The 20970-nt window shown below is 44.6% G+C and overlaps 1 protein-coding gene and 2 non-coding genes across 3 annotated transcripts in view; 1 reads left to right on the plus strand and 2 right to left on the minus strand.

Annotated features, from left to right (window-relative positions):
* The window catches only part of LOC144698062 (uncharacterized), a 121742-nt gene that overhangs the window by 412 nt on the left and 100360 nt on the right, over positions 1 to 20970 (minus strand). The window contains 1 exon segment of the mRNA XM_078569991.1: positions 5263 to 5621. Within this exon segment, the coding sequence (XP_078426117.1) occupies positions 5263 to 5621 (359 nt within the window).
* trnae-cuc (transfer RNA glutamic acid (anticodon CUC)) lies at positions 13011 to 13082 on the minus strand. The gene has a single exon. It is a non-coding gene; the product is annotated as a tRNA-Glu (tRNA).
* On the plus strand, positions 16789 to 16870 carry trnas-aga (transfer RNA serine (anticodon AGA)). Its single transcript has one exon. It is a non-coding gene; the product is annotated as a tRNA-Ser (tRNA).

Here is a 20970-nt window from a genome sequence, read left to right on the forward strand (position 1 = left end):
ATTGAATCGCTGGTGTCTCAGCAGGTTGGATAACTGAGTGAATCGCTGCCCACATACAGAGCAGGTGAACGGCCTCACCCCAGTGTGAACTCGCTGGTGTCTCAGCAGGTTGGATAACTGAGTGAATCCCTGCCCACATACAGAGGAACAGGTGAACAGTCTCTCCCCAGTATGAACTCGCTGATGAGTTTCGAGCTGAGATGGGGAATTGAATCTCTTCCCACAGTCCTCACATTTCCACAGTTACTCCTCAGTGTAAACACTGCTTTTTCCTTCCATTATCGAGCTTGATGGATCGAGTGACTCTGTCAGATCCTGATGCGATGTTTGGTTTGAGTTTCCCGACTGTAAATCATCCCTTTCTAATACCCTGTGAAATTGATTTAAAACAGAAAAAAGGGAGTGAGAGAGAACCCACAAAAACACAAAGGCAGGTTGTGAAATTGAGCTGAATGAGTCTGGGAATTTGTGGGGCTGGCACGAGGAAAAAGTGACCATGAAAACTGCTGGATTGTCATAAAAACCCAACTGGTTCACTAATGTCCTTCACGGAAGGGAACCTGCCACCCGGTCTGGGCCTACACAAGACGCTGGCCTCTGTGGGAGGAGTGCGAGTGTGAGAGGAAGGGCGAGAGAGAAGCGAAGGAGAGAGAATATCTTGACCCTATACAAATAGAACAGAAATACATCAGGTTCTTGCAAACCATCAACCTCCACTACCTAGAAGGACCAGGGTAGCAGGTGTGAGTGAACACCATCACCTCAAAGTTCTCTTCAAAGTTACACACCGTCCAATACTGGATGAGCAGAAATTTCCTTCATTTAAATATTGGGAAGACTGAAACCATTGTCTTCAGTCCCCACTACAAACTCCACTCCCCAAATACCTACTCCATCCCTCTCCCTGACAACTGTCTGAGACTGAATCAGACTGTTCACAATCATGGTGAAATATTTCACCCCAAGATGAGCTTCCAACCACATCTCCACATCATCACCAAGACCACCATTACCTTCTCAAAGGGTAACAAGAGATGGGCAGTTTATATAATAGACTTGCTACCAACGCCCACACAACCCGAATTAAAAGCCTGTACAGAAATATTTGTTTCTAAAACAATACACTTTTTAGAAGAACATAAGAAATAGGAGCGTGATGCTGCACCATTTAATAATCTTCTACTTCAACACCATTTCCCCATACTATCCCCAAATTAATTAACCTTCTGTAACTATTCTCACATCCTCTGAGATTTGTAGATATCTTTTATTTCTCTACTTTCTCTCATTGTCTATCCTTTGTCATTATAACTTCACTCATTGATCACTTCCTGTTTCCCCCTCAATTTTACATATCATTCATTGCTTTCTTTCTGTATTCTCTCTCTCTCAGAATCTGTGGGTTTGAGAGTCCAGAGTCAGCAACTTCAACACCTCATTAAGAAGCATATGCTGAGCAGATTCTCTGTTCTCTACTGTATCGTATATTGATCCATAAATCAGAATAAACATGTAACTCCCATGTGTCCAGAGTCACTTACACGAGGTCAGCCCACGGGATGGAACCTCGGGTGCCCTGAGCTTGATCTCCGGTGTCTCCAGTCCCGGCTGCCCCCTTACATCAGTATCCCCTCACTTTTATACCCTGTAGTGATCCAGCTCTGGCCCCGATTCATTGTCTTCTCTGCTGGGTTTTGGCAGGAAGTGAGGAAAAGACAGCTGGAATTTCTCGAATCTGTGATTCACAAGGACACATTCCCTGTTTCCCAGCAATTACTTTTCTTCAGGAATGTTCTCATTCTCCCTAAACTCCCCTGCCCACTGTTAATTCTGTTATTTCTGATAGTTTCACAATTATAGGTATAAACATCACACATTATAATCTGATCTATTCCTCACTCTGGTTTCAGTTTATAATATGGTCAATAACAGACAAACTCTGTCCTTTTCCCTGAACTGATTCAAGTTTCCAATGAGCTGATTCTGTGCAATGGAATGTCTTATCAGTGTTGCCGTGGTGACCTGTCTGCAGTAAAGAGCTTGTTTGAGTTTCGAACTCAGACTAAACTTCTCTATCTCATAATACACGTTATACCAGACATTTTACCTCAAAGTATTTTAGCCATGTTACAAGGGGTTCAGTAACATAAATCTTTAAATTTGAAGGACAAGTTTAAAATGCTGTTTGAACCTGTTACTCCATTTTTATTTATAAAATTAATTTGTAAATCATTGGTTAGGCTGCATTTAGAATATTGAGTCAAATTCTGGGTATCTTACAACAGGAATGATGTCAAGGCCATGGAGAGAGTGCAGGAGATTCACAGAGATGATACAATGGATGAGGGGCGACAGCACAAAAGGAGGCCATTTGGCACATTGTGCCTTTGTCAGCTCTTTGGAAGAGCTATCTGAATAATCCACTCCCCTGCTGTTTCCCCATGGCCCCGGTCAATGTTTTCCTTCAAGCATTTCTCAAATTCCCTTTTGAAAGTTACTGTTGAATCTGCTCCCACCAAACTTTCAGACAGTGTATTCCAGATGATAACAACTGACTGTGGAATGAAATGTTTTCTCATGGTGACCTGTCTGCTGTGAAGCTCCTGTTTGAGTTTCGAACTTCATTCCAACTTCTCTTTCCCATGAGGACAGACTGGAGAAACTGGGGGTCTTTTCATTAGAACAAAGCAGGATGAAAGGAGATGTGAGCAAGGAGTTCAAAACTGGGTCAAGTACATGGCACAAAATATTCCAGATACTCCTTGTCCTTCAGGATCAGTGTCCAGGGGAGAAGCTGATGGGTTTATCTCATCATCATCGAGGTGAATGGCTTCTGTCAGAATCAAACACTCTCCAGTCAAACACAGCACGGATTAGATACAGAGTAAACCCATCAGCCTGTCCCCCGGATACAGATACCGAGGGACAGGGAGTGTCTGGGACAATGACATTTCTCACTCAGTAAGGTAGAAATTGATCCTGTATCTCTCGCCATTAATCCTGAGCTCCACACGGCTCGAATCCTCCTCCTGTTTCCCTCCCTGTAACAGCACTGAGCTAAAGCCAGCCCATAATGAGCAGGGCTCAGGGAGAATGGTTACTAGGCACTGCAGTGATGTCATAAAACAGCGTCATTCAGCCCAGCTGGTCCTCTCCCTGTCCCTTTAAAGGTGGAAAACTGGGACATCCTGTCTCCAAACACATCCCACCCTGTTCACACTGACAATCCCAGGGTGGAGAACTGGGACATCCTGTCTCCAAACACATCCCACCCTGTTCACACTGAGAATCCCAGGGTGGAGAACTGGGACATCCTGTCTCCAAACACATCCCACCCTGTTCACACTGAGAATCCCAGGGTGGAGAACTGGGACATCCTGTCTCCAAACACATCCCACCATGTTCATACTGAAAATCCCAGGGTGGAGAACTGGGACATCCTGTCTCCAAACACATCCCACCCTGTTCACACTGAGAATCCCAGGGTGGAGAACTGGGACCTCCTGTCTCCAAACACATCCCACCCTGTTCACACTGAGAATCCCAGGGTGGGGAACTGGGGCATCCTGTCTCCAAACACATCCCACCCTGTTCACACTGAGAATCCCAGGGTGGAGAACTGGGACATCCCGTCTCCAAACACATCCCACCCTGTTCACACTGAGAATCCCAGGTTGGGGAACTGGGACATCCTGTCTCCAAACACATCCCACCTTGTTCACACTGAGAATCCCAGGGTGGAGAACTGGGACATCCTGTCTCCAAACACATCCCACCCTGTTCACACTGAGAATCCCAGGGTGGAGAACTGGGACATCCTGTCTCCAAACACATCCCACCCTGTTCACACTGACAATCCTAGTATTTGGGAGGTGACAGCACATTGGAACAGTGTAGGGAGGAGCGGGAGCTTGGAGATGGGGCAGTAGTTTGCAAGAATGGTGGATAAAAGGTTTATTTTTGAGGAGGGGGTGGTGATGGCAGATTTGAGGCAAAGAACAGCACCTGGAGAGAGAACCAGTAACCATGTCTTCAAACATGGGGAAGTTGGGCCATCAACATTGTCATAGGAATAGGGTCGATGGAGCAGGAGGTGGGTCTCATGGACAAGATGAGCACTGGGAGGACATGAGGGGAGATGGGAGAGAAACTGGAGAAAGATGTGGGTTCGGACATTGGGGAACTTTAGAGACATTTTGTCCCGGTGGGCTAGTGGAAGGGAGGGAAGCAGCAGAGGCAGCTGATCGGATTGTCTCAATCTTAGTGACAAAGAAACTCCATGAGCTCCTCACACTTGTTGTTGGAGGTGAGGATGGAGGAGAGAAGGGAGAGGGAGAGCCCTTCAAATGGAACTGACAGAGATGTTTAACAGATTCAACACACACTGTATTTAACAAAAAGCTGATTTATTTAACTTCATCCAGAATATTAGGAGTCGATGAACATCAGCAGAAATGGGCCCCGAAGAACATGGTTCAGTCTGGATGTGATTAACAACAAAATGGCTACAGTTACTTGTGAACTCGCTGGTGTCTCAGCAGGTGGGATGAGGTAGTGAATCGTTTCCCACAATTAGAGCAGATGAACAGCCTCTCCCCAGTGTGAATCCGTTGGTGAACGGTGAGCTCAAATGATGTCTTGAATCCAGTCCCGCAGTGAGAGCACCTGAATGGTCTCTCGTCAGTGTGAACATGTTGATGGTATATCAGGTTCCCAGAACTTTTATAGCACTTCCCACAGTCTGGGCATTTAAAAGGTCCCTCATCAGTGTGAAGTCGCTGGTGTGTCAGCAGTTGAGATGATTGTGTGAATCCCTTCCCACACTTGGAGCAGGCGAACGGTTTCTCGTCAGTGTGAACACGTTGATGGTACATCAGATTCCAAGAACTTTTATAGCATTTCCCACAGTCTGGGCATTTAAAAGGTCTCTCCCCAGTGTGAAGTCGCTGGTGTGTCTGCAGGTGGGATGACTGAGTGAATCCCATCCCACACTCAGAGCAGGTGAATGGCTTCTCCCCAGTGTGAATTCGCTGGTGTACAGTGAGCTGAGATGATGTTTTGAACCCAGTCCCACAGTGAGAGCACCTGAATGGTCTCTCGTCAGTGTGAACACGTTGATGGCACATTAGTTCCCTGGAACTTTTATAGCACTTCCCACAACCTGGGCATTTGAAAAGTCTCTCCTCAGTGAGAACATGCTTGTGTGTCAGCAGATGGGGTAACTGAGTGAATCCATTCCCACACTGGGAGCAGGTGAACGGCCTCTCTCCAGTGTGAATTCTCAGGTGTACAGTGAGATCAGATGATGTCTTGAACCCAGTCTCACAGTGAGAGCACCTGAACATCCTCTCATCAGTGTGAACACGTTGATGGAACATGAGTTCCCCGGAACTTTTATAGCACTTCCCACAGTCTGGGCATTTAAAAGGCCTCTCATCGGTGTGAACTCGCTGGTGTTTCCGCAGGTTGGATGACTGAGTGAATCCTTTACCACATGTGGAGCAGGTGAATGGCCTCTCCCCAGTGTGACTGCGCTGATGCTTTTCCAGGTCAGATGGGTATTTGAATCCCTTCCCACAGTTCCCACATTTCCACGGTTTCTCTCCATTGTGACTGCATTTATGTCCCATTAGGTCAGATGATTGATTGAAGCCTCGTCCACACACAGAACACGTGTACAGTTTCTCCCCACTGTGAACGGTGCTTTTTCCTTCCATGTTCAAAATCTGATGATATTCAGGTTACGATAAATTGGACGGCTCCGTCAGATCCTGAGCTGATGTTTAGTTTCAGTTTCCCGACTGCAAATCCTCCCCTTCTAATACCCTGTGGAATTGATTTAAAACAGAAAAAAGGGAGTGAGAGAGAACCCACAAAAACACAAAGGCAGGTTGTGAAATTGAGCTGAATGAATCTGGGAACTTGTGGGGCCGGCACTAGGAAGAAGTGACCATGAAAACTGCTGGATCGTCATAAAAACCCAACTGGTTCACTAATGTCCTTCAGGGAAGGGAACCTGCCACCCGGTCTGGGCCTACATAAGACTCTGGTCTCCATAAGAACTGAAGTAATAGGAACAAGAGAAGACCTAACACCCCGTCGAGCCTGCTCCACCATTCAATATGATCGTGGCTGATCTTGGGCTTCATCTGCAATTTCCCACCCACTCCCCATGTCCCTCGACTCCCTGAGAGACCAAAAATCTCTCCATCTCAGCCTGAAATATATTCAATGATGGAGCATCCACAACCCGCTGGGCTGGAGAATTCTATGTGACAGAAGGAGAAAAGGAGAGGGAGAGAAAGTCAGAGAGAGGAGTGGGAGAAGCAGGGGGTGAGGAGAGGGCTTTTCAGAGACCTACAAATAAACCAGAACTTTGACAGAATCTCCCAAACCTTCAACCTCTACCCCGGAGAAGGACCAGGGTAGCAGGTGGATGTGAACACCATCACCTCCAAGTTCCCCTCCAAGTCACACACTGTCCTGACTTGTCTGACATCCTGTACTGGATGTACAGAAATTTCCTCCATTTAAATATTGGGAAGATTGAAGCCATTGTCTTCAGTCCCCACTACAAATGTCACTCCCTAGACACCGACTCTATCCCTCTCCCTGACAACTGTCTGGGACTGAACCAGACTGTTCACAACCATGGTGAAATATTTCACCCCAAGATGAGCTTCCAACCACATATCCACATCATCACCAAGACCACCTATTTCCACCTCAGTAACATGGCCCGACTCCACCCCTTATTTTCAAATTCCTGTATGGCTGCTCCCTGTTGCTGGAAGCTCCTCCAACATAACAACCCTCGGAAATATCTGCGCTCCTCTAATTTGGCATACTGAGTGTTCCTGATTTCTATTGTTCCACATTCGTGCCCATTCTGTCACTTTCCAAGGCTCCAAGCTCTGGAATTCACTCCCTAAACCTCTCCCATTCTCTACCTCATTTTCCTCCTTTAACTTACTCTGTAAAACCCACTTCTTTGACCAAACGCTTGATCACCTGCCCTAATATCTCCTCATGTGGCTCAGTGTCAAACCTTGCTTTGTAACATTTCTGTGAAATGCCTTGGAACATTGTCTTACATTAAAAGTGCTTTATAAATACAAATTGTTCTTGTTGATTTGGACATATATCACTGTTCCTTCATCATCACTGGGTGAATAACCTGTAACTCCTTACCTAACAGCATCGTGGGAGCACCTTCACCACACGGACTGCAGCGGTTCAAGAAGGTCAAACATCATCTTCTCCACAGGCAACTGGGAATTGGCAATATTTGCTGGTATCTGTGGAGAGGGAAACAGAGTAAACATTTCAGGGTTCGCAGAATGATTTACAGGGAGTAAAATTGCTGCAGAATTTGGTGATCAATATAAGCTCAGAAGTGGAATAGAAATGGACTATAGCGCAGGAAAAACAGTTCCTGACTATGAAAGATACTGTGGGAAGATAAAGCTGGGAAACCAGCAGCACATGGTCAGGGGATGGGCAGCGGAGGAAACCTCATTGAGACACAGTCAGCAGAATTAACAATAAAATACTAAACATAACTCAAATAGATCCATTATTAGAGACAGAGGAAGGTGGACAATGGTAGAGAGGTGATCAGGGAGGGCAGAGGTGAAACAGAGCAATGGATGGACATGGATTCAAATCCTCAGTAAAGGAGCCGCACCAGTCCCAGAGACTTGGAACCTCTCACAGAAAACATCACAGCACTAAAAGCTCTAAATTGTAGATGGATGGTGAAAAATACTCACCTCTGAAAGAATATCACCATTTTCAAATTTAAACTCTCCTGTTGCAGCCTGTAGCTAGAAAGATATCAGAAGCACTGGAGTCAGTGAAAAATCTCCCAGTTGAGGATATACCTGGGGAGCGGGGTGATGTCACCGTGTAATTGTTGATGTGTGATGATGTCACAGTGTAATTGTCGATGTGTGATGATGTCACAGACACAGAACATCTGGGTCTGTGCAAACCAGTGATCACCACAAATTATGATGTGAGGGTCCTTGAGAGGGGGTAGAGGAGATTTATCAGAATGGGTCGAGGGATGAGGGATTTTAATTGTAAGATTAAATTCAAGAAACTGAGGTTGTTCTCCTTGTAGTAAAGGAGCTTGAGGGGAGATTTGATAGAGGTGTACAGGATTATGAAAGGTAGTTAAATTAAAGCTGTTCCCATTGGCTGATTATGAAAGGATTAAGGGACAGAGATTTAAGATTTTAGGTAAGACCCACAATGTGAGGAAGAGATTTTTTACCCAGTAACTGAAAACGACCTCAATGCTTACATTCAAAGGCTGGTGCTATTCAGGTCCTGGTGAATCAAGAGACTTTCAGATTTTGTCATGATGTTTGGTTTCAGTTTCTCATCTCCCTCAAGTATCCCTTGAGTTCCTCCTCTTCTAACATCCTGTAAATGGAATTCAAAAAATCCATCACGGTCAATCCAGGATTGAAATTCAGAAAGAACAAACGTTTCTCTTGGTTTGAGTTTGCTGTGTGTAAATCCTCCCCTTCTTACCCCCTGTGAAAGGAGTTTCCAAAATCCATCCCTGTCGGTCCGGGATAGAAATGCATAACACTCTCTCCTCCTGCTACCTGGACCAGGATGACCGCGCATGCGCCCTGCTGCACATTGCCCCCTGTAAAGATGGCGGCCGTTACCCCGGGCCTGGCGAAGGGAGAAATCCAGACTTTTTCGGCCCGTTCTCTGCAAATACAAGACCGGTACCTTGTTATTTGAGGTCTGCGGCCTGCGCTGTGTCTTTATGAAGCCTCCCTGCCCACTCCGCTGGCTCCATTCCTCCTCACACACCCACTAACTCTGTTAGTTTGCTCCACTCGACATTCTCTCACCCGCTCTGAGCAGCTTCAGTCACAGACCAGCACTGCGCATGCTAATGGATCCGACCGCAATGCGCATGCCCCACCACACTCAGCACTGCGCATGCGTAGGCGCTGCTGTTGTGAAGAGAGGGCACATTCTGCCCCGCAGCGAATGCTGGGTGGCCGCTCCGCCATTGAAATATCACGTTGTAGAACAGAAACCTCTGTCCTGTAATCAGAATACGATGGGTGCCATATGGGCAAGACATAAAATTGTTGAATCAATGAAACAGCGGCCAAATTGCTAAGGGGTCCACCGCAATTCTCACCTGGATGCAGAACAAACCCCGACAGTTAGATCTGAACTCAGTGTAGTCTCAGCAGATGCGGTGAGCTGGTAACATTTCCCCCGATACATGGAACATTTAAGAGAACAGATCTCTGCTCTGATTGTGGATCAAATCTTTTGAACTTTTAAAGTTGGAGTGTTAACGTGTGGGCAAACTGAATAAAGCACTTTGCACACGTGAAGTATCTGAATGGTCTCCCACCAGCAAGACTGTGTTGCTGTGTCAGTAAAAGGGATGAGAGTGAATCCCTTTCCAATTTTAACTGGTGAACAATCTGTTTACAGTGTGGGTTTACCTACACATTTTCAGCTCAGACATGGATCTCGAAATTGACTGGTAATGGGTTCCACATTCTTAGCACTACATAAGAAAAAGGAACAGGAGTAGGCCATTCGGCCCCTCAAGCCTACTCCGCCATTTAATAAGATCATGGCTGACCTGATAGTCACCTGAAATCTGTATCCCACCTATCACTGATAACCTATCACCCTCTTGCTTCCCAAGGACATATCGACCTCTGCCTTAAAAATATTCAAAGACTTTGCTTCCACAGCCTTTTCAGGAACAGAGTTCCAAAGTTTCACGACCCTGTGAGAGAAAAAAAATCGCCTCATCTCCATTTTGAATGGGTGACCCCTTGTTTTTAAACAGCGATTCCGAGTTCTAGATTCTCTCACAAGAGGTAACATCCTCTCCAAAACCGCCCTGTCAAGTACCCTGAGGATCTTATATGTTTCACTGATCAGGTAAAGTAAAGCAAATTACTGCAGATGCTGGTTATCTGAAATAAAAATAGAAAATGCTGGAATTCTCAACAGCTCTGGTAGTGACTGTGGAGAGAGAGGCATGGTTTTCATTTCAGGTCCGTAACCTTTCATCAGAACTGCACTGCATCTGAAATGTTAATAATGCCTCTCAATCCAAAAATGCTGCCAGATGTAGTAAGGGAACTCAAGAAGGAAATGAAAATCCACTTTGAGGAATGGAATCCAATGCGAATGAAGGGTGACCTGCCCGACTGACCAGAGACAGTCAAGGCACCTTTCCTTTCTTTAAGACGCTGGAACAGTGACACTAATGTTATCAGTGAAATTAACTGATTCGAGACATTGAAAGGATTCTCGTTACTGCACATCAGGAATTCAAACCTAATATCGGCTTCGGGACTATCAGAATACTTGGTAACAGATAAGACAATGAAAGGCTCAAAGGGAGATGGCACCGGTTGTAGGAGAGCTGGTTCCCGGTGACATGGATGTGTCTGAAGTGGGTGGGATCAGACTGTTTCCATATATCTGGAATGAATGTCCCACCCTTTATTTTGGAAGAGTAAAACTGACAGAGCGTGATAGCTATCTGGGTAGTGGAAATCTGAACATTAGACTCACTGACACCCTGGTTTGGATACCTTGTCAGTTAGGTTTGTGTAAGTGTCTGTGGCGCAATTGGTCAGCGTGTTTGTCTGTTAACTGAAAGGTTGGTCATTCAAGACCACCCAGTGGTTTAAGATTTTTACTGTTTTTCCCCCTCAGCACCATTCATTGTCACCCATTTCCAGGTTGTCATTGGGTACTTGGGCTGCAAGATATCCCCAAACGGTGGCAGGTCTTCTGTTGTCCAGTGAGCTCCCACAAAAACAGCTTCTTTTTAAAATTACGTTTTCTGTCAAATACAATGAGAAAAGATTTGGACCCACTCTGTACCTTCATCTAACCCATCAGAAATTCATGAAATTATTGGAATCAAACGAACTCCTCAATTATTCTCTCTTCCTCAACTCCACAGTGAGTGAGACAGAGAAAAGCAGAAAAGCAGCAGTGTTCCGGCTCCACACTCTCCAATCACCCGCTGCCAGCAGAAAGCGGCGACTGCAGCTTCAATCAGCGGGTTACTGCCCATCCCTGGAATGCAAGATACTCCAACCAGGGCCAAACCTCCCAATACACCGAGCACAGGCTCAGGAAAACGCAGGTAGATTAAATCCCGGTCACTAAACCTCCGAACAGCATTTACAGAATACCCGAGTGACTGAGTCACAAATAAAAGTCACACCAACTTTCTAAACTTTTCACTGTAAAATTCCTTCATTTTATTGAAAAGCTGACTGTTGTGAATCTGAAAATGAGCACCATGGGATTTGTGTTACTGAGTGACTTGTTTTCCATTGTTTGCCCGTCAGGTTTGCAATTCAAATTGTGTTGGATATTGAAGCGATTCTGATTTCAAAATGAGGACACGAAGCAGGTAAATATTAAATCCAGGAGAAAATCCTGAGGAAAATGGATCACAGTATTTGGAAGGAGGTGCAGCTAAGAAGTGGAAGATGTGAATGATGTGATTGATGATTGAGGGGAATGCATTGCAACTTTGGGGCTTTTGTCGGCCGATTACGTTCCACACTTTAAAATTCCGGTCAAGCTGAGGTATCAGGTAGAAAGCAGCAGGTTTAACCATGTATATTGAGATACAAAACAATTTTTCATGTTCCTCACTAGCTTACTTGGCAGAGCATGAGAATGTTAATTTCTGGGTCATGGGTTCAAGCCCCACGCTGGTGCTCTAATAATTTAAAAATCTGAATAAAAGTCGTACTGTCTGGAAACATTGACCCTTGCTCCAGCTGCTGAGTTTTTCCAGCATATCCTGCTTTTGTTTCAGATTTCCATCATTCAAGGTAATTTGCTTTTATCTTTTTAATTTGAAATCTTGCTGCTTAAATAAAACACCAACCGATCACTGCGGCTCCTGTGAAACTTACAAGACAGACATTCACCACTGAAATTCAAAGTACGTTCATGTCGCATCTCTTTCTGCTTCTGTCTCGCCCCCAGCTCCCTCTGCCCGTCCAGCTCCCAGGTCAATTAGGTGCTTCATGCAGACACAGTGAATTCGTGGGAATGGGTAAAACTCGTGGGTAGAGAGACAACTGGATCTCATCTTCCTGATTCTCCCAGATACTGATTACAGGAAACTCTTTCAAGCTACCAACAGTCACAGATTGCAACTTCTTTCGAGTACAATCACAGTTCTTGGTTTTCCGGGAGTGGGACATGAACCCACAACCCTCTGATTCAAAGGCGAGGGTGCTATGAACTGAGCCACAAGTACCCACAGTCGCTACCCTCCAAGTTGTTCAGCTTTTTAATTGATTTTCACACTGGGTTTCAATGTGAAGAAAGCAAAGCTGTGATAAGCTTATATTGTTCAACAGATGTACTGCAAGAAGATACATGACAGGCCGATGATAACAGTGCTCTTTGGACGTGGTGAGCACCAGTGAAGGATTGGCACCATTAATGTATCGCCCAATTAGTCTCGTGACAAATCTCTTGCTGGAAATGACAAGAAAACTCGTTGAATTTGGTCCGTGTTTTGGTTTCAAAAGAGCCGAATACAAGGTAAGAAAGTACATCTCGCTCGAGTGGGTTATAAAATGGCAGAATGACCCGTGCTGTTGCTATAAAATTATAGAAAGTTACAGCACAGAAAGAGGCCATTCGGCCGGGCGTGCTGCTTTCAAAGAGCAGTAGTGATTGTCTGATCCATCAGGAGTGATATTTGTGCCGGTGCAAACAGTAGGCAGCAAAATTCGTACTTCTCCCACTCATATTTTGCCTCACACCAACATTTCTATAGTCAGTGCTTTGCAACTTTTCCTCTTCCTTCATTCCCTCACTCCACTTGAACCAAGTGTGATGTTTTCCAGCTCTGAGGCGAAACTTAACCTCTCACTTCTCTGATTCTGGTGGAGCTTTTAAACGTTTCCAATCAATGAAAAATCAACATTCATTCCAACAAATTCAATAACTCGACATTCCCTGACCGGGAATTGAACCAGGGTCGCGGCGGTGAGAGCGCCGAATCCTGACCACTAGACCACCAGGGAATCTGCACCAGCAGTTTTTGATTTGGCTTATCTGCGCTGCATTTGCCTATTGTTTTTCAGTTCAGATCTCCTTCACCACAAAACTGCCTGTTTAGGTTCAAGATAAACGACTTCTTCAGCCAATGAAAACAACGGTTGCTGTGATCTGGAACATGAAATTGACAGTGAGGTGAAATAGCCCCACAAGCTGCTCATGTATAACTTTCAATTTCCAAAACCCTCCACCCTATACGCTGTTGGTCCAATGGAATCGCCGATTCCCAGTCACTGGACATCAGGGAAACTACCAACAAGGCTTAACATTTGGATTATGGAGGCAACTTATGACATTTTCTTTTTCATTCCCGATCTCTTTCACCAGAGACAACTTTCTCCGACCAATTGGTCTGTTTGGGTTGAACACAAGTGACTTTTCCCCAATGAGAAGAACCATTGCTGATGGCTGGAACATGAAATCGGTACTTTTCTCATTTAAGACAGTTCTTAAAGCCTCCCCCTTTGACCGAGCTTTTAGACATCTGACCGAATATGTGTCTCAGTGTCACACTGTGATATATAATGCTCCTGGGGAACGTCTTATGACGTTTCATTCGGTAAAAGGCGCTGTTGTTGTAGGATATATATAGAAAGTTTCAGTTTTTTATCTTTTTACTTTTAAAATCTTGCTGCTTGAAATAAAAAAAAAACAACTAATTACTGCGGCTCCTGTGAAACTTACAAGGCTGCCATTCATCACTGAAAGCAACTGACACACATCTAATTCAAAACACTTTCACATCGCATCTCTTTCTGCTTCTGTCCCTGTTTGGCCTCCAGCTTCCTCTATCCGTCCAGCCCCCAGGTTAATTAGGTGCTTGATGCAGACACAGCCAGTTCGTGGGAATGGGTAAAATTCGTTGGTAAAGAGACACCTGGATCTCATCTTCCTGGTTCTCCCAGATACTGATTACAGGAATGTGCCTAGTGCCGATTATCCACAGTCACTCTCCCCTCCCAGTTGTTCAGCTTTGTAATTGATTTTCACACTGGGTTTCAATGTGAAGAAAGCAGAGCTGTGATAAGCTTTATATTGTTCAGCAGATGTACTGCAAGAAGATACATGACAGGCTGATGATAACAGTGCTCTTTGAACGCGATGAGCTCCAGTGAAGGATTGGCACCATTAATGTGTCGCTCAATTAGTCTCGTGACAAATCTCATGCTGGAAATGACAAGAAAACTCGCTGAATTTGTTCCTTGTTTAGGTTTCAAAAAAGCCGAATACAAGGTAAGAAAGTACATCTCGCTCGAGTGGGTTATAAAATGTTAGAATGACCCGTGTTGTTGCTATAAAATTATAGAAAGTTACAGCACAGAAAGAGGCCATTCGGCCGGGCGTGCTGCTTTCAAAGAGCAGTAGTGATTGTTTCATCCATCAGGAGTGATTATTTTTGCCAGCACAAACAGTAGGCAGCAAAATTCGTACTTCTCCCACCCATATTTTGCCTCACACCAACATTTCTACTGCCAGTGCTTTGCAACTTTTCCTCTTCCTTCATTCCCTCACTTCACTTGAACCAAGTGTGATGTTTTCCAGCTCTGGGGCGAAACTTAACCTCTCACTTCTCTGATTCTGGTGGAGCTTTTAATCGTTTCCAATCAATGAAAAATCAACACTCGTTCCCACAAATTCAATAACTCAACATTCCCTAACTGGGAATTGAACCCGAGCCACGGCAGTGAAAGCGCCGAATCCTGACCACCAGACCACCAGACCACCAAGGAAACTCTTTCGAGTTACCAACAGTCACAGATTGCAACTTCTTTCGAATACAATCACAGTTCTTGGTTTTCTGGGAGTGGGACATGAACCCACAACCCTTTGATTCAAAGGCGAGGGTGCTATGAACTGAGCCACAGCTGACACCTCCAGATCACCATTGAAGCTGCACCAGCAGTTTTAGATTTGGCTTATCTGCGCTGCTTTTGCCTATAGTTTTTCAGTTCAGATCTCTTTCACCACAAAGCTGCCTGTTTAGGTTCAAGATAAACGATTTCTTCAGCCAATGAAAACAACGGTTTCTGTGATCTGGAACATGAAATTAACATTGAGGTGACCAAGTTTTTAGACATCTGACCGAATATGTGTCTCGGTGTCACACTTTGATATATAATGCCCCTGGGGAACGTCTTATGACGTTTCATTAGGTAAAAGGCGCTTTATAAATATAAGCTGTTGTTGTTGTAGGATATATATAGAAAGGTTCAGTCTTTTATGTTTTTACTTTTAAAATCTTGCTGCTTGAAAGAAAAAAAACACCGACTAATCTCTGCGGCTCCTCTGAAACTTACAAGACTGTCATTGATCAGTGAAAGCAACTGACACACATCAAATTTAAAACACTTTCATGTCGCATCTCATTCTGCTTCTGTCCCTGTATCGCCTCCAGCTCCCTCTACCCGTCCAAACCCCAGGTTAATTAGCTGCTTGAAGCAGAGACAGTCAGTTCGTGGGAATGGGTAAAACTCGTGGGTAAAGAGACACCTGGATCTCATCTTCCTGGTTCTCCCAGATACTGATTACAGGAATGTGCACAGTGCCGATTATCCACAGTCACTCTCTCCACCCAGTTGTTCAGCTTTGAAACTGATTTTCACACTGGGTTTCAATGTGAAGAAAGCTGAGCTGTGATCGGCTTATATTGTTCAGCAGATGTACTGCAAGAAGTTACATAACAGGCTGATGGGAGCAGTGCTCTTTGGACGCGGTGAGCTCCAGTGAAGGATTGGCACCATTAACGTGTCGCTCAATTAGTCTCAAATCTCGTGCTGGAAATGACAAGAAAACTCGCTGAATTTGCTCCGTGTTTAGGTTTCAAAAGAGCCGAATACAAGGTAGGAAAGCGCATCTCGCTCGAGTGGGTTATAAAATGGCAGAATGACCCGTGCTGTTGGGAAATATAAAATTATAGAAAGTTACAGCGCAGAAAGAGGCCATTCGGCCGGGCGTGCTGGTTTCAAAGAGCAGTAGTGATTGGTTGATCCTTCAGGAATGATATTTGTGTCAGTGCAAACAGTAGGCAGCAAATTTCGTACTTCTCCCACCCATATTTTGCCTCACACCAACATTTCTATAGTCAGTGCTTTGCACCCAGCCCTTCTCCTCTCCTCTTCCTTCATTCCCTTACCCCACTTGAACTAAGTGTGCTGTTTTCCAGCTCTGAGGCAAAACTTAAAACCACACTCCCCTGATTCTGGTGGAGTTTTAAACGTTTCCAATCAATGAATAACCAACACTCGTTCCAACAAATTGACATTCCCTGACCGGGAATCAAATGCGGGTCGCAGCGCTAAGAGCACCGCATCCTAACCATGAGACCACCAGGGAAGCTGCACCAATAATTTTCGATTTGGCTTATCTACGCTGCTTTTGCCTATTGTTTTTCAGTTCAGATCTCTTTCACCACAAAACTGCCTGTTTAGGTTCAAGATAAACGACTTTGTCAGCCAATGAAAACAACGGTTGCTGTGAGCTTTCTAAGCTTATGTGATCCTTCTCAGTCTTTCATTCCCAATTTGGTGGGAAGAATGAGGAGAGACAGGATAAATTTCGGGGTTCCGGGGAAAAGGCCAGGTAATGGCCATGACAAGACGGGCAGAAAAACTGCTTTCTCTGCTGTAACCTTTCTGATTTCATACAACTAATAATGGTGTAGGAGCAATTTCTGTAGTCGTGGCCGAGTGGTTAAGGCGATGGATTAGAAATCCATTGGGGTTACCCTGCGCAGGTTCGAATCCTGCTGACTACGTTTCCTGTTATTTCTGACTTTGACTGTACGCAGACAGAACTAATTATCGTTTGAATCGAGGAAAAGAGATCCAAACACATCCGTGATTTCTTATGTCCATTCATTGTCAGCCTTCTGCAAATCTCCAGTCGGAAATGAAAAAAAAAAGAGCCAATTTGGTGACATGATTTCATCCTGGCATTTGCCTCTCCTTAAGCCCATGTCACTCTCGGTGTATATCTCTGTTTGTTCTTGTGTGGGGGTCAATGTGGTTTAGTTCCCCGAGGAGGTGAACACATTTTTACGAGCACAAACCGTATTCACATTCGTGGTGCAACTTCACATTACAATGTTACAGTGAAAAATATCAGGATGAAAGAGACAACAGGAGTCTGTCTTTTTCTATGTATGGAGTACAACAACAACTTATATTTATAAAGCTCCTTTTACCTCATGAAACGTCACAAGGCGTTCCCCAGGAGCATTGTATAACAAAGTGTGACACCGAGCCTCATATTCGGTCAGATGACTAAAAGCTCTGTCAAAGGGGGAGGCTTTAAGAACTGTCTTAAAGGAGGAAAGTGTCGATTTCATGTTCCAGCTAACAGCAATGGCTCTTCTCATTGGCTGAAGACGTTACTTGTGTTCAAACGACACAGACCATTTGGTCAAAGAAACTTGTCCCTGGAAAAAGGGATCTGGAAAGGGAAAATGCCACAAGCAGTCTGAATGTGTCAAACTGCTGGGTTAGTGGTTAGAATGCGGTAATTTTATCAGTACAGCCTGCGTTCGATTCCTGGTTAGGGATTTGAAACTTATTCCTCCTGGGCGAGCTGATCAAATCAATGTGATTAATTTGCTGGTTGTAAATAACACTGTAAAACTCTGCTAGAAATGATGGAGTAAGAGTGTAAGTTTCACATCAGAGCTGGAAATGTCACAAGGGCAAACTCGGGAATAAACCCAGAGTCGGAGTGAGGGAGTGAAAATAAAAGAGAAGAACTGTGATAGGTTACAAAGCACTGACTATAGAGCTGGTGGTGCACGGCAAAATATTATTTCCGTGTTACCCATGTCACATGCAGTTCTAATTTCCTGATTTATCCCATGCCCAACATTACCACTACAGTTTGGTGGCCTGTAAACAACTCCCACCAATGTTTGCTGCCTCTTGTTGTTTCTTAGCTCACCCAAACTAATTCCACATCTTGATCCTTCAATCTAAGATCCTCTGTCACTAATGTACCGATCTCGTTCCTTATTAACGGCGTGACCCCACCTCGTTTTCCTTTTTGTCCATTCTTCCTAAAAGTATTCAGGTCAACCAATCACACTGTTCTTTGAAAGCAGCACACAGGGCCGAATGGCCTTTTTTCTTTGCTGTAACTTTCTGTCATTTTATTTTTCCTAATACCACGGTTAAGATGAATTTTCTTACCTTCCATATGATGCTTTGAATTCAAGACATTCAGCAAATTCAGCGAGTTTTCTTTTCATTTATGGCAGGGAATTTGGAACCGGACTCGTTGAGCGGCAATTAAATGTTCTCAATCGTCAGATGCAGCTCACCGAGTTAAAACAGGCACTGTTAGCATCAGCCTGTTATGTACATTCTTGCTGTACATCTTCTGAGCTATAAGCTGATCACAGCTCCACTTTCTGCACATTGAAAGTCAGTGTGAAAATAAGCACAATTTCAAATCTTAACAACACACATATTTGTGATTTTCTGTGTGTGTCAATGTGGGTCAGTTTCCCATTTTTACCACCCAAACATTGGCCATGTTAGTTCTGTGGCTTCATGTTAAGGTGGTACAGGGTAAAAAAGAGCAGCTTTAAAACATTTCTCTCTTTTCTTTGAGTGGAGACTGTTCAGCAACTAAACCTCCAGATGTTACTGGGTGATGATTGAAGCTTTCACATGATCTTATTAAGTAGCTGAGAACGCTCGAGGGGCCGAATGGCCAATTCCTGATCATAATTTTTAATATCCTAATTCAGTGTCAATGTTGGTGAAGACAATGTTTGTGTCTAATCTGAATGTGATAGTGAGGCCGAGTGGGCTCAGCCGCTGGTTCAGGTTTCGATCTCTCTGGTGATTTGGGCTTCACTCCCACCGCTGCCAAACTTTCTGGTGGTTTGTTATTTGAGGCGCTTTCCAAAAATTCTCTGTGCGGTGAAGGGGCAGCTGAGCTGTGCCGTGTTGTATTTCATTTGGAAGATTGAGGAGAGACAGTGTAAATCCCAGGGTGACTGGGAAAAGGTGGGACAATGGCACGGACTGGAAGACCTTCTTTCACTGGAACTCGCTGTATTCATTCTATTATTTTAAACAAACAACATGCAGCCTTTACCCAGTTCTCCTGGCCGAGTGCTTAGGGCATTTTTCCATGTGGTTCGAATCCTGCCAACTCCCCTTCTTCTCATTCCTGATTGACACAAACTGTCTGCAGAATAAATTATCCGTCAAATGAAAAAGAAAACCACCCAAACACACCCGTGTTTCTTACTATTGTTCATCTGCAAACATTCACTACATTTGGCCCCTGAAATGGAACAATAATTGACCAAGTTGGTGACATCCTTGCTTTTGGGTGTTTGTTTCTCCTGAGGCCTCTGTCACTCTCGGTGTATGTGTCGGTGTGTGTTCCTCTGTGTGTGACAATGCGGTTCAGTTCAAGGGGATGGACACATATTCACTTCATAAACTTGACTCACATTAATTGTGCAGCTTCGTATTAAAATGTCAAAGAGAAAAATATCAGGATGAAAGATGCAAGAGAGAGTTTGCAATGTTTGGAAGGAGGTGCAGCTAAGAAGTGGAAGATGTGAATGTTATTGCTGATCGAGAGGAATGTATTGTAACCTTGGGGCTTTTGTAGGCCGATTACCTTCCACACTTTGAAATTCAGAACAAGCTGAGGCTCCAGGGAGGAAGGAACATTGATCTCCCTGAATTTTTGCATAGTGAACAATGACTGTGCATTCCCGGCTAGCTTACCCAGTAAAGCGGGAGACTCTTAATCTGACCATCGTGGGTTCGAGTCCCACTCTGGGCGCTGCCGTTTTTTAAAAACTTTGATGGGTGATCCCCAACTCCCCATCCCTCCAGCAGTGTCACCGCTCAAACTGAGTCTTTCTCCATCCCGCTTTGTTAATATCACAGCCGCTGGCTTCTGAGTCTTACTCTTCTGGAAACTAACTCACCTGGTCCCTTTACCCCGCCTTTTCCCCGGAGACCTGCATTTTCTGTCTAATTCTCTTTTGAAATCCGTGATTGAATCTGCCTCCCCCACATGCTCAGGGAGTGCATTGCTGATCCTAACCACTCGCTGTGTAATAGAGAAACCCCTTTAGAATTACCGGCTTCGGGACAAGCAGAATACTCAGTAACAGACAAAACACCGGAAGGCTCGAAGGGAGATGGCTCCGGTTGTAGGAGAGCTGGTTCCCAGTGACCTGGATGTGTCTGCAGTGGGTGGGATCAGACTTTTTCCATGTGCCCACAATGAATGTCCCACCCTTTATTTGGGAAGAGTAAAACTGATAGGGAATAATTGTCATTGCAGTCGCGGCAATCTGAAGCTTTCTCTCGCTGAGCCATTGGTTTAGGACATGTTACAGAGTGCAAGCGCTTTTATTAATTCTCTGTGTTGCAATTGATCAGCGCGTTTGGCTGTTAACTGAAAGGTTGGTGGTTCGAGACCACCCAGGGACGAAGCTGGCACTTTTTTTCTCCCCATCATTACTCATTAACGCTCTGATTTGTTTCGGGGCCCTGAAACTACAAGAAAATCCATCCCACCCCCCACGTTGAAAACTCGGCTGTCACCCACTGAGTTCCCACACCAAGCTCTGTTTATGGATATTCATTTCAGATATAACAAAGAATATGAACGATCGTGAACCCCCATCTATATCAATAGAGATCTATGAGGCTATTTGATTGAAACAAGCCCATCAATTCGTCGCTCTTGCTCAGCTCCACAGTGAGTGAGACAGGAACAAGTAACAATATTCCAGCCCGACACTCTCCAATCACCCGCTGCCAGCGGAAACATCTTCTTATTTTGCTGAATGTTACCTTCAGAGAGGGTGAAGAGCGAATATAATGTGGCTGC

Source organism: Cetorhinus maximus, chromosome 23 (genome assembly GCF_964194155.1).
Source record: "Cetorhinus maximus chromosome 23, sCetMax3.hap1.1, whole genome shotgun sequence".
Classification (NCBI taxonomy): domain Eukaryota; kingdom Metazoa; phylum Chordata; class Chondrichthyes; order Lamniformes; family Cetorhinidae; genus Cetorhinus; species Cetorhinus maximus.